This window comes from Phocoena sinus, chromosome 10 (genome assembly GCF_008692025.1).
Source record: "Phocoena sinus isolate mPhoSin1 chromosome 10, mPhoSin1.pri, whole genome shotgun sequence".
NCBI classification, from domain to species: Eukaryota; Metazoa; Chordata; class Mammalia; order Artiodactyla; family Phocoenidae; genus Phocoena; species Phocoena sinus.
The window spans coordinates 24,670,590-24,685,288 of NC_045772.1; the positions used below are offsets into that span (position 1 = coordinate 24,670,590).

The 14,699-nt window shown below is 36.5% G+C and overlaps 1 protein-coding gene across 1 annotated transcript in view; it reads right to left on the reverse strand.

Annotated features, from left to right (window-relative positions):
* The window catches only part of CFAP54 (cilia and flagella associated protein 54), a 298,883-nt gene that overhangs the window by 39,567 nt on the left and 244,617 nt on the right, over positions 1–14,699 (reverse strand). Inside the window, exon 64 of the mRNA XM_032646796.1 lies at positions 8,649–8,822. Coding sequence (XP_032502687.1) covers positions 8,649–8,822 — 174 coding nt within the window. The remainder of the gene's footprint in view (positions 1–8,648; positions 8,823–14,699) is intronic.

Here is a 14,699-nt window from a genome sequence, read left to right on the forward strand (position 1 = left end):
TATATATATACAAATATATAATACACATGTGTATATATATACACGTGTATATATATATATACACATATATAGTTATCAATATATCAATCAATCAAATATTTCTCAGCCATAAAAAATAACAAGATCTTGCCATTTGGGACAACATGGATGGACCTAGAGGGTAGTATGCTAAGTGAAATAAGTCAGATGGAGAAAGACAAATACCACATGATTTCACTTACATGTGGACTCTAAAAAACAAAACAAATGATCAAATATAACAAAACAGAAACAGACTCATAGGTACAGAGAATACACTTGTGGTTGCCAGAGGGGAGAGGGGTTGGGGGATGAGTGGAATAGATGGGGGAGATTAAGAGGTACAAACTTGCAGTTTTGAAATAAATGAGTCACAGGGATGTAATATACAACATAGGAAATATAGTCAATACTACTGTAACAACTTTGTATGGTGACAGATGATAACTAGACTTTTCATGGTGATTATTTTGTAATGTGTACAAATGTGGAATCATTATGTTGTACACCTGAAACTAATACAATATTGTAAAACAATTTTACTTCAATAAAAAAAAAAGAAAGAAAGAAAGAAAAAGAAGAAATCGTCTTGTCCTCACAGCCCAGGAACAGTGAAAGATGAATCCCTCTTCCACTAGATAGAGCTGATTTGTAATTTCCTCATCTTGGTATCTTAATCACCTAACAAAATGCTTGGCACATAGTATGCACTCAATAAATACTTTATTCATTAGTTAGTAAGCAGTTGAGCTATATGTGGTTTGTAAAGAAATCAATATTAATACTGAAAAGACTTAGGTTCCCATTCTTATTTTTGTCACTAGTGAGTTGTGGTGTTGGTCAAGTCATTTTACCCCTGTGGAACTTTTCTTCCTCATCTGTAAAATGAGAATGTCGATTAGGTGTTCTCCTAGTTTCCTTTCAGTTCTGACATTTGACCTGGGTGATACCAAAAGTCAGAGGTTACCAATAGAGCCCACTATATAAACTGGCAATGGAGTAATTTCTTGGAGAGTCATCATGAGAGCTGTAAGTTCACTGGTAGCACCAGCCTAGACCAGTGCTTCTCAACCTTAAATGTGCATACATTACTTGCACATTCTAAACTGTGCAAGTAAAATGAACATTCTGATTCAGTGGGTCTGAAGTGAGACCTGAGATTCTGCATTTCTAATGAGCTTCCAGGGGATGCCAGCGGGGCTGTTTCCTGACCACACTCTGCAAGGGCCAGGGACTATCAGATGCCTGCCTCATTTATGCAGCTTTTGTCTTCCCCAGCTTCCAGAAGTTGGATGTAATTTTGGGCCCCATCTGCAGGACCAGACTCTAGTTAATCACTTAGCCAACAAGTCCCAGAATCCAGAGGACCTCAGAGGGAGGTCCTGGGCATCTGTATGATCTCTAAGTTATAGCACTCCTGACATCCAAGTTGATAACATTGGGCTTTTGCTTTTGTTGAGACTTGATAATTTTCCCAGGAACCCTAGCTCATCTTTCACTACCCTGCTAGGCCTGAGCTTGTCTTGAATGCACAGCCTGTTTCTTTGGGACTCTGAAATAGAGTCTTGCTCTTCTTAGGGATTTAAAGCCCTCCAGAAAAGAGCACTGGCTCCATATTTCTTGTTCCCAGACTGGCTGGACTTCTGAATAAACTTATCTCCAAGGACTATTTCAGCTCTATCCAAGTTTCTGTTTTTACTTTGCCAGATGGAGTCTTCCTTTTCAGTGCTTTGCTTAACCAGACTTCTTGGACTTGATCACGCTTGTCTGCCTACATCTTCTGGGGCCTCTGAAGAACATGCCTTGGGCTGTCCAGCTGCCTTCAACACAACAGCCTTTGAGGTCGTTTGCTTCCCTCCAACTCAACAATGTGCTGAGTTGCTCCAATCCTGATTCATTGTCAACTAGCATTCCTCCATCCTGGTTCTCAGTTTCCTCTCTTGTAAAATGGGGCTAATGATAATACTCGGCCGTTTGGATCCATGGGTTTGGCATCTGTGGATTCAACATCCCGTGAATCAAAAATATTTTTAAAAATCCAGAAAGTTCCAAAAACAAAAATTTGAATTTGCCATGTGCTGGTAACTATCTACATAACATTTACATTGTATTAGGTTTTATAAGTAATTAAGAGATGATTTAAAGTATACAGGAGGATGTGCATAGTTTATATGCAAATACTATGCCATTTTATACAAAGGACTTGGACATCTATGGATTTTGGTATCTCAGGGGGTTCTGAACCAATCCCCTGTGAATACTGAGGGACGACTGTACCTACCTCATAGACGTGCTGTGAAGTTAATGAAGTAGAATACCGGGAACACAGTAAGCTCTACATTGGTGTTCATTATTGCTATTATCTTATGGGTTTCGTGAGCTTCACCCAGTTTTTCCAACATTAAACTCTACACTAAAGGTCTAAGATAATAACTAGATGAATGCTCACATACATGAATATTGAAAGCATCACACAAATTTCAGTGTTGTCTTCTGAAAACATAGACTCGCAGGTCTGAGAAGATCTAGCCCTCCCAAGTCAGCGTTTCCTGATTTGGTAGCTGAGATTTATGGCAGCAACTGAATCTTTTATCATGACCCAATACATACATACTCACTGTCAAAGGGCGAAAAATGTCCCTGAACTAAGATAGGAAAACTGTGTGTTCTGGGGGCTTCCCTGGTGGCGCAGGGGTTAAGAATCCACCTGCCATTGCAGGGGACACAGGTTTGAGCCCTGGTTCAGGAAGATCTCACATGCCGCAGAGCAAAACTAAGCCTGCGCACCACAACTACTGAGCCTACGCTCTAGAGCCCGTGAGCCCACGTGCCACGACTACCGAAGCCCACACACTTAGAGCCTGTGCTCCGCAACAAGAGAAGCCACCCCAATGAGAAGCCTGCGCACCAAAACGAAGAGTAGCTCCCATTCGCCACAACTAGAGAGAGCCCACACGCAGCAATGAAGACCCAGTGCAGACAAAAATAAATTAATTAATTTAAAAAAAAACTGTGTTCCGTGTCTTTGTGGCTTACGCAAATCACTCAAGCAACCTGTTTAAATCAGAATTCGTTAGTTGGTGCTCCACTTCTAATCTCTGTCTGACACCCGTTCATGCGCCCATGCTAATTGTCAGACATGGCTGTTGATTCATGAAACCTCGTTATTCTAATTATCAGCCACAGATGCAGTCTTAACATTAACTCCCAAGATCATCCTGCCCCAGACTGATAGGGATGTGAATATTTCTACAACCTTGTGAAATGAACTTTATACTTTGTTCCTCATTTTTTAAAACTAACTATTTGGGTAAACAATCTGTTTCCCAACAATGTTATCCTTTCATACCCTTTCTGAATGGATATACTCTTTTATCACACCTTGTTGGTTCTCTTGCCAGCAAGTAAAGAAATTCTTCAGGATGCCGAATGTCAATCTAGAAATGTTCTTTTTAACAGTATCTGTCATGAAACAAAAGTTTCAGAAAACAACATTTTCACTTACTGTATGTGATGCATTCTGATATTGCCTTCTTATATTTAATTTCTTTAAAAAGATACTATTCATGACACACTATATTGACTCCATGAACCATGAGTATCCTTGGAACTTTGGTTTGAAAACTACTGCACTAAATTCCCCCAAAGAGACCACAGATTTATTATTTTAAAATGTATATGAAATATCTGGCAAGGATTGGGTATGGAAAGGGTGGGAAGGAGAGTACTTTCAAAATACGAGAAATAGCATTAAATGTTTCTGGGGAGTGATGTGTTCAAGTGTCTCTTTTTTGTATGAGTAGGAGGGATGTATAACCGACCAAGAGTTAGCAAAAGGTTGCCAGCCTAAGGAAGAAGAATGAAGAGGCTATTGGGAGAAGCGTGCTTGAGAGCAAAGAGAGGTGGGCTCTGGAGGTTTCCCCACCTGACACGGTTCATATGAGTCAAGGAGCAGCAGAAGTTACCAGAGCCATAGCTAGAGGGGACAGCGCTCAAGAGGTAGGAAGTACAGGAGCAGACCATGGCAGGAGGCAAAAAACACAGATAAAAAGTACTGAATAGGGTAAAACTATATGGCAAATGTTTTATGGGAAAGAGCCTGAGGCTCTTCTTAGAGACAGCAGTAATCAGAGGAGTGCTATAGTGGAAGGTTCCTCTGCAAAAGGTGGTAGTTAGACCCCCTGTCCCATTTTTAAAAGCTTGACTCTTCAAGACTCTCCTAGAATCGGAATCACTGTTCTACCTCCCAGAGTTCAGGCATTGATACTGAACTGCTCCCAAATACTTGCCCCCTTTCCTGCTCCCCAGTTAGCCCTGTTGCAAATGTCTATACGTGTATATGAACATAGATATGGATACAGATATAGAGTTAGATAAAGATAATAAACATTAAAATAAGGAGTTTCGTATGTGATACAAAGTTGTAAACAGCATTTAGAGAGAAAGTAAGTTTTTTCTCCTATTTGCTATGCACTTTAATTTTTGCTGGTTAGGCAGAGTTTACTCTCTCTTCTGCCCATTGTTGGCAGCTTAAGTATGTATAAGGAGATATTGTTGGTAAACTTTAAAAGGTGCTTTAAAATAATGCTTACCAAGTGTATTACATGTGTATTTGAAGTTATTAAACTTTCAAACAGCATAATAATGTGAAAATCATTTCACATAAGAATAATAAATGACAACTACTGTTTAGGTCGAGGGTTTACACAATTATCTCTAGGGTACCCATGATACAGAAAAGTTAACTAATCTACTGAAGGTTACAAAATTACTAAGTAACAGAGCTGGGATTCAAAACAGGAGTCTGATTTGCTCCATTCTGAGGGCTCTAGAGTCTGTGTTCTTAACCACTATACTAATGTAAGCAAAATAAATAAAAGAAAACCATTCGCAGTAAAACTGTGCAAGGACAAAGTCTCAAAAGTGGCTCGTGAAAGAAGTCAGAATATTTTTAAAGCAACAACAATTTGACTCTCAAGAGAACAATGGAAATGAGTAGATGACATTCTGAATGTACTGAAAGAAAATAATTTCCAATCTTTAATTCTTTACTCCATAAAAATTCATTTCACAGATAAATGTAAAACAATGATATTTATCAGGCAAACAAAAATTGAGAGTGTTTGCCTCCAGAAGATGCTCACCACAAGAAATTCCAGAATATGTACTTCAACAGAAAGAAGTGATCCTAAATGGAATGTCTAAAATGCAAGAGGGAGTAGAAAGCAAAGCAAATGATGAATATGTAGAAAATTCTAAAGGAAAATAACTCTTGTATAAAACAATTAAAAATAATATTTTGGTTAAAAAAAGAAAATGTACAATAGTATCATTTAAGTCATTAGAGGAATAAAGATCATTCATTAACTTTTGACTGGGACTTCCCTGGTGGTCCAGTGGCAAAGAATGCAGGGACTTCCCTGGTGGTCCACCTTCCAATGCAGGGACACCGGTTCGATCCCTGGTCAGGGAACTAGGATCCCACATGGCACGGTGCAACTAAACCTGTGCGCCACAACTACTGAGCTCGCGTGCCTCAACTAGAGCCCACGCGCCACAAGCTACAGAGCCCATGTGCTCTGGAGCTCATGTGCCACAAATACAGAGCCCACATGCTCAGGAGCCCTGGAGCCACAACTAGAGACAGAAAACCCGCATGCCGCAACTAGAGAGAAGGCTGCACACTACAATGAAGAGCCTGCGCACTGCAACAAAAAAAAATCCCACATGCCTCAACGAAGATCCCATGTGCCGCAACTAAGACCTGACACAGCCAAAAATAAATAAATCTTTCAAAAAAAAAAAATGAAAGAAACTTTAGACTTTGATATGTTGTCCTGAGGGTAACCACTAAAAGCACAGCAAAAGAGTGCATAATTTCAAAGTTCAGAGAGGACAAATGAATGAAAAAAGTAATCAATCCCAAAAAAGGGAGAAAGACAGAAAACCTGAGGAAAACAGAAAATCTGAGACAAGTGAAAACACAAAATAATATGGTAGATTTAAAACCAAATATATTATTATTTACATTAAGTGTGAATGGACTAACTTCTCTAGTCAAAATACAATATTGTCAGACTGTATTTTAAAATATCCAAGTGTATACCTTTATTTAAAAATACAATTAAGGGATTTCCCTCGTGGTCCAGTGGTTAAGAATCCACCTTCCAATGTAGGGAACTCGGGTTCGATCCCTGAGAACTAAGATCTCACATGCTGCGGGGCAACTAAGCCCGCACGCCGCAACTACTGAGCCCGTGCACTTTGGAGCCTGCATGCCACAACTAGAGAGAAGCCTGTGCACTGCAATGAAGAGTCTGAGCACCGCAATGAAATATCTCATGTGCCACAACTAAGACTTGGCACAACCAAACAATAAATAAGTATTTTGAAAAAAAAATTAAAACACAAGTACACAAACGGGTTGAAAGCAAAAGGTTAGAAAAAGAAATATTATGAAAGTAACAACCACAAGAAAGTCACTTTCCTCTAGTAATATCAAACAAGGCAGGCTTTATGAGGGAAATATCATTATTATGAAAAGGTCAGAAGTCACTGAATTCACCAAGAAGTCACAATGCTTATTAATCTGCACCTAAGAACAAAGCCTCCAATTAGGTAAAGTGAAATTTGACAGAACTAAAAGAAAGAACAAAACAACAGCAATCTCAGTGAGAGAATTAAATGTTAAAATCTCAGTACAGTTGACTCTTGAGCACACGGGTTTGAACTGCACAGGTCCCACTTTATGAGAATTTTTTCCAATAAATACGTATGATTATACTACACAGTCCATGGCTGACTGAATCCAAAATGTGGATATGGAAAGCCAACTGTAAAGTTACACATAGATTTTCAACAGTGAGGAAGGTCAGCACCCTGACTCCTATGTTGTTCAAGGGTCAACAGTAATTGATTAAAAAAAAAAAAAATCCCACCGAGGCATGTGGGATCTTTTGTTTTGATTTTCAAAAAAAACTAGAAAAATCACCAAGAATATAGAGTATCTGAACAAGACTATACAAACTAACCTATTGGACATATATCAACACTGCCTCAACAACTGAGGAGAGCACATTCTTTTTAAGAGCAATGGAATATTTACACAATAAACACCTTCCTGGCAAAAAAAAAAAGCAAGCTTCAACAAATATCAATCATACAGAGCATTTTTTTTATTACCACAGAACAAAATAATCTACGAATAAACAACAAAAGATAACTAGAAAAGCTTCATATAGTTTGTAACTTAAGAAACATATGTTGAAATGACCCACGAGTCAAAGAAGAAATCACAATGGAAACTTCAAAAGTTATTTTTAACTGAAAGATGATGACAATACTATAATAAAACTTGTGGGATGAAGCCAAAGCAATATTTAGAGAGAAACTGATAGCCTTAAAATGCATAGATTAGAAAAGAAAGAACTAAATATTGAGCTAATATCTATCTCAAGAAGTCAGTAGTTAGGAAAAGAACACACACACACGAAAAAAACAGTAGAAGATATTTAGGGTTAACGAAATAAAACTAATTAATGAGAAATCTCTGGTGACAATGACCAAGAAAAAAATGCACAAATAAGCAATATAAGGTGTGAAAAGGGATACTTCACTACAAATACACCAGATAGCTTAAAAATATGAGAGAAATTTTAAACAAAATGGGGAAATTCCTAGAAAAAGCAACTTAAGCAAAACTGACTCAAGAAGAAATAGAAAATCCCAATGTTCTATAAACAGGGGTGATAGTCAGAATACTTAAAACTTGGTTTGACAAAGGCACTAACCATTAGAACAGATATTAGCCCAGTCAGAACTGATACCAGCTCTGATAACCAGTACATTAGTACTATTGCTTAAAGACTGCCTCTAACTATGGAGAATTACATCACTAGTCTTATATTATCTCACAACAAAAACACAAGGGCTTTATTGATGAGCTCTTAGCAAATATCTGAGGAAAGAGGTTACTCCAAACTTACACAAACTTCACTATAGAACAGAAAAACATGGTTATATTTATCAACACATTTTAAGAGCCTAGCAAAAGCCTCATACAGAAAATATCTGACAAGGATAGCACAAAAAGGAAAAATTATAGTCCAATATTACTCTTGAAAACAGTGGCAAAAATTCAATATGAAACATTAGCAAACTGAATCTAGTAAAATGAATACATCATGACCAATTTGAGTTTATCTCAGGAGCACAAGGCTGATTTAACATTATAAAATCAATTACTATATTAAAAGAGATAAATGATAAAATCCTCTTAATAGATACAGTAAAATATTCATGATAAAACTTCCTATTAAGGTGGCAATAGGAAAAAATTTCCTTAATGTGATAAAGGATAACTACAAAAAAATATTAAACATCATATGTAATGGTGACACATTGGAAAGTTTCTCTTTAAGTTCAGGAAAAAGGAAAATGATCAATATGAACCCAGCTTTCCCAGGATCTCTTAATTATTTCACATTCATTCTGCTGGACAACATAGATTCTAAATTGCTGTATATTTCTGTCTATATGATAAGAGGATCTTCTCTACTCTTTAAGTTATAATGGCTTCATTAAACTTTATATCCAAATGTAAGATTTAGCTTTATAATTATATTACATACCATAGGTTCTGTTTCCTTTGGAGGTTTTTCCAGGGGAGGAATGTACCACTGAAAGCAAAGTTCTTTGTTTAAAGCTTGTGTTGCTACAACTGAGGACACCACATCTCCATACGATGGGCTGGCAAAGAGTTTTAATGATAAGTTGGAGTGTAGAGAACTGTCAGTTGTTCCTAACTAGGGAACAAACAGAAACATCAGCTTAATTGCTGGTAATGAATTTATTCAATATTTAAAACATTCATTCAATTTTCATTCAATATTGACTATTGGAAAACTTGGGGAATCATCTCAGCTTGTTTTATGGATGTAGGTCTTAAAACTGCCCCTGATTACCACAGAGAAGATTCTTTTATAGAAAAAATATATTTCAAAACCCAGTGAACTCAACAAATGTCTTCCACTTTGGTGAATATTCAAGAGTAAAGATCTAGAGGGAAAATGTCCATGCTATCATTTCAGTCTCAAGGTCACCATGTAGTCTAAGAACATCTTCTACTTTTCTTCTTGTTTATTCACTTGTGAAGATACTTAGGGTTTGGTTACAATTTATTATCTATTTTCCAATAGCATTCTTTGCAGTACCATATGCAAAATAAGACAGAGTTTTTGCTCTAAGAGGTTAAAATCCATTAGTCTCATTCCCTCTTTAAATGAATGTAGCTGATTTGTAAGTTTAGTCTTGCTGGATCTGGGCCCAGCTCATCTGATGGAACTTGGTCCCTGAATCAGGAGTTTTCAAGAAACATAAATGTGTAGACTGCAATTGGCAACTTCATAAAATATTTACTTAGTTTTTTAAGGTAGCTAAGAAAGTAAAGCATGAATGATATCAACAAAATAAGAGTCTAGCCAGAGAGATAATAATGGTGATAATAATATCTCAACTCTATAAAGGCTTTTCTTTTTTTTTTTTTTTTTTTTTTTTTTTTTTTTTTTTTTTTTTTTGCGTTATGCGGGCCTCTCACTGTTGTGGCCTCTCCCGTTGCGGAGCACAGGCTCCGGACGCGCAGGCTCAGCGGCCATGGCTCACGGGCCCAGCCGCTCCGCGGCATGTGGGATCCTCCCGGATCGGGACACGAACCCGTGTCCCCTGCATCGGCAGGCGGACTCCCAACCACTGCGCCACCAGGGAAGCCCTAAAGGCTTTTCTTCAATGGAGTACAAACTATTTTCAAAATTAATTTCTTGTTATTCCCAAGATTACAGCATGGTAGCTGGAAAGCAGTTCTTCTACTAAACTCTTGACATCTAAGGTGTCTCAAAGGCTTGGTGACCAAAGGGAACATGTCAGTGGCTAGAAAGAAATGCCTGGTGTTTCTATAACACTTTGTACCTTCCATTTCTGAGTCTATTCAAGATACAATAGAAGACTGTCAATGCAAAGTCTTCAAAATAAAAATAAAGAGAGAAATAAATACATTGACCTTTCAAGTTGTCTACTGATAAAAGAAAAAACATGTCTGGACTGAAAGGCAATATCAAAGGTGAAAACTATTTAAAAATGTCTAGAGACTATCATAAAGGGATATGATAAGCCAGAATCCTCATTTATTAGCACTATGGTACTAAAAACATGACCAAAATGCATAATAAATAAGATTATTAGGATTAAATAATCATTTAAAAGTGCTTAATAAAGATTAATTCTATGTCAAGCAGTTCACGAAAAAATCAGGTAAATAATTGATTCAGAAAAAACTTCTCACATTTTTTCATATCTGAGCACCTTTCAGAGGTTCTGACTATTTTAGCAAAGAATTCATATTTAATAACTAGCTAAGTGGAGAAAACTAAAAAGCAAATACATTCTATTTCAATATTTATAATGTTTATTAGCATGATGGCCTAATAATAATAAACTATAACAGAAGTCAATATTAAAATAGGGCATTTAATTTTCTATTCATTTTTTAAAAACGTAATATCTAATTGCTAATGGGATTAATTACATAAGCTAGTTGATGGGCTATACACAGAGTACTTTTTTTTAGAAATTTCATGTAATGTCTGAAACATTTATATTAACATATTTCTATAAAAATAATCCAAAGAAAGTTTAGTATTAGTTGTTTTTTGTTGTTCTTGTTTGTTTGTTTATACTGCAGGTTCTTATTAGTCATCAATTTTATACACATCAGTGTATACATGTCAATCCCAATTGCTCAATTCAGCACACCACCATCCCCACCCCACTGCGGTTTTCCCCCCTTGGTGTCCATACGTTTGTTCTCTACATCTCTGTCTCAACTTCTGCCCTGCAAACCAGTTCACCTGTACCATTTTTCTAGGTTCCACATACATGCGTTAATATACGATATTTGGTTTTCTCCTTCTGACTTACTTCACTCTGTGTGACAGTCAAAAGATCCATCCACGTCTCAACAAATGACTCAATTTCATTCCTTTTTATGGCTGAGTAATATCGCATTGTATATATGTACCACCTCTTCTTTATGCCCATCTGTTGATGGGCATTTAGGTTGCTTCCATGACCTGGCTATTGTAAATAGTGCTGCAATGAACACTGGGGTGCATGTGTCTTTTTGAATTATGGTTTTCTCTGGGTGTATGCCCAGTAGTGGGATGGCTGGATCATATGGTAATTCTATTTTTAGTTTTTTAAGGAACCCCCACTCTGTTCTCCATAGTGGCTTTATCAATTTACATTCCCACTAACAGTGCAAGAGGGTTCCCTTTTCTCCACACCCTCTCCAGTACTTGCTGTTTGTAGATTTTCTGATGATGCCCATTCTAACTGGTGTGAGGTGATACCTCATTGTAGTTTTGATTTGCATTTCTCTAATAATTAGTGATGTTGAGCAGCTTTTCATGTGCTTCTTGGCCATCTGCATGTCTTCTTTGGAGAAATGTCTATTTAAGTCTTCTGCCCATTTGTGGATTGGGTTGTTTGTTTCTTTAATATTGAGCTGCATGAGCTGTTTATATATTTTGGAGATTAATCCTTTGTCCATTGATTTGTTTGCAAATATTTTCTCCCATTCTGAGGGTTGTCGTTTCATCTTGTTTATGGTTTCCTTTGTTATGCAAAAGCTTTTAAGTTTCATTAGGTCCCATTTGTTTATTTTTGTTTTTATTTCCATTACTCTAGGAGGTGGATCAAAAAAGATTTTGCTGTGATTTACGTCAAAGAGTGTTCTTCCTATGTTTTCCTCTAACAGTTTTATAGTGTCCGGTCTTACATTTAGGTCTCTAATCCATTTTGAGTTTATTTTTGTTTATGGTGTTAGGGAGTGTTCTAATTTCGTTCTTTTACATGTAACTGCCCAGTTTTCCCAGCACCACTTATTGAAGAGACTTTCTTTTTTCCATTGTATATCTTTGCCTCCTTTGTCATAGATTAGTTGACCATAGGTGCGTGGGTTTATCTCTGGGCTTTCTATCTTGTTCCATTGATCTATGTTTCTGTTTTTGTGCCAGTACCATATTGTCTTGATTACTGTAGCTTTGTAGTATAGTCTGAAGTCAGGGAGTCTGATTCCTCCAGCTCCGTTTTTTTCCCTCAAGGCTGCTTTGGCTATTCGGGGTCTTTTGTGTCTCCATACAAAATTTAAGATTATTTGTTCTAGTTACGTAAAAAATGCCATTGGTAATTTGATAGGGATTGCATTGAATCTGTAGATTGCTTTGGGTAGTATAGTCATTTTCACAATATTGATTCTTCTAATCCAAGAACATGGTATATCTCTCCATTTGGTTGTATCATCTTTAATTTCTTTCATCAGCATCTTATAGTTTTCTGCATACAGGTCTTTTGTCTCCCTAGGTAAGTTTATTCCTAGGTATATTATTCTTTTTGTTGCAATGGTAAATGGGAGTGTTTCCATAATTTCTCTTTCAGATTTTTCATCATTAATGTATAGGAATGCCAGAGATTTCTGTGCATTAATTTTGTATCCTGCAACTTTACCATATTCATTGATAAGCTCTAGTAGTTTTCCAGTGGCATTTTTAGGATTCTCTATGTATAGTATCATGTCATCTGCAAACAGTGACAGTTTTACTTCTTCTTTTCCAATTTGAATTCCTCTTGTGTCTTTTTCTTCTCTGATTGCCACGTCTAGGACTTCCAAAACTATGTTGAATAATAGTGGTGAGAGTGGACATCCTTGTCTTGTTCCTGATCTTAGAGGAAATGCTTTCAGTTTTTCACCATTGAGAATGTTTGCTGTGGGTTTCTCATATATGGCCTTTATTATGTTGAGGTAGGTTCCCTCTATGCCCACTTTCTGGAGAGTTTTTATCATAAATGGGTGTTTAATTTTGTCAAAAGTTTTTTCTGCATCTGTTGAGATGACCATATGGTTTTTATTCTTCAATTTGTTAATATGGTGTATCACATTGACTGATTTGCATATATTGAAGAATCCTTGCATCCCTGGGATAAACCCCACTTGATCATGGTGTATGATCCTTTTAATATGTTGTTGCATTCTGTTTGCTAGTATTTTGTTGAGGATTTTTGCATCTATATTCATCAGTGATATTGGTCTGTAATTTTTTTTTTTGTAGTATCTTTGTCTGGTTTTGGTATCAGGGTGATGGTGGCCTCATAGAATGAGTTTGGTAGTGTTCCTTCCTCTGCAATTTTTTGGAAGAGTTTGAGAAGGATGGGTGTTAGCTCTTCTCTAAATGTTTGATAGAATGCACCTGTGAAGCCATCTGGTCCTAGACTTTTCTTTGTTGGAAGATTTTTAATCACAGTTTCAATTTCTTTACTTGTGATTTGTCTGTTCACATTTTCTGTTTATTCCTGATTCAGTATTGGAAGGTTATACCTTTCTAAGAATTTGTCCATTTCTTCCAGGTTGTTCATTTTATTGGCATAGAATTGCTTGTAGTAGTCTCTTAGGATGCTTTCTATTTCTGCGGTGTCTGTTGTAACTTCTCCTTTTTCATTTCTAATTTTATTGATTTGAGTCCTCTCCCTCTTTTTCTTGATGACTCTGGCTAGTGGTTTATCAATTTTGTTTATCTTCTCAAAGAACCAGCTTTTAGTTTTATTGATCTTTGCTATTGTTTTCTTTGTTTCTATTTCATTTATTTCTGCTCTGATCTTTATGATTTCTTTCCTTCTGCTAACTTTGGGTTTTGTTTGTTTTTCTTTCTCTAGTTCCTTTAGGTGTAAGGTTAGATTGTTTGCTTGAGATTTTTCTTGTTTCTTGAGGTAGGCTTGTATAGCTATAAACTTCCCTCTTAGAATTGCTTTTGCTGCATCTCATAGGTTTTGGATATCAGGTTTTCATTGTCATTTGTCTCTAGGTATTTTTTGATTTCCTCTTTGATTTCTTCAGTGATTTCTTGCTTATTTAGTAACGTATTGTTTAGCCTCCATGTGTTTGTGTTTTTTACGTTTTTTTCCCTGTAATTGATTTCTAATCTCATAGTGTTGTGGTCAGAAAAGATGCTTGATATGATTTCAATTTTTTAAAATTTACTGAGGCTTGATTTGTGACCCAAGATGTGATCTATCCTGGAGAACGTTCCATGCACACTTGAGAAGAAAGTGTAATCTGCTGTTTTTGGATGGAATGTCCTATAAATATTTTTTATATTTATATTATGAATTTTCTATTCACTTAAAAAAATGTAATATCTAATTGCTTAATGGGATTAATTACATAAGCTAGTTGATGGGCTATACACTGAGTACTTTTTATATGTTTGATTTATTGTTTGAAAGGAATGAAACAACAGACCTACCAGAAGCACTCTTGTTTGCCACATCCTATAACCAACAAATCACTTTGCACTAATCAAATATTTGACCTTACGCAGTCTGTCACGGTCTAAACATGAATAACTCAGCCCTGTGCAGCATTTTAATCATGTCCTTTTTGGTTTTGGGAATTTTTAATGTAATTTGTTTAGCACTTTTGTTTTTCCATCACAAAGCTTCAATAGACTTGACAACATACAGCTTCACAAAGCTGATGAGCATGACATGTAGCAATGATGGTTCTGGAAAGGCATCTACTTCTTTGTGGGGGAAAAGCAGGTTGTATCAAAGTATGCAAAGAGTTTGACTGAAAT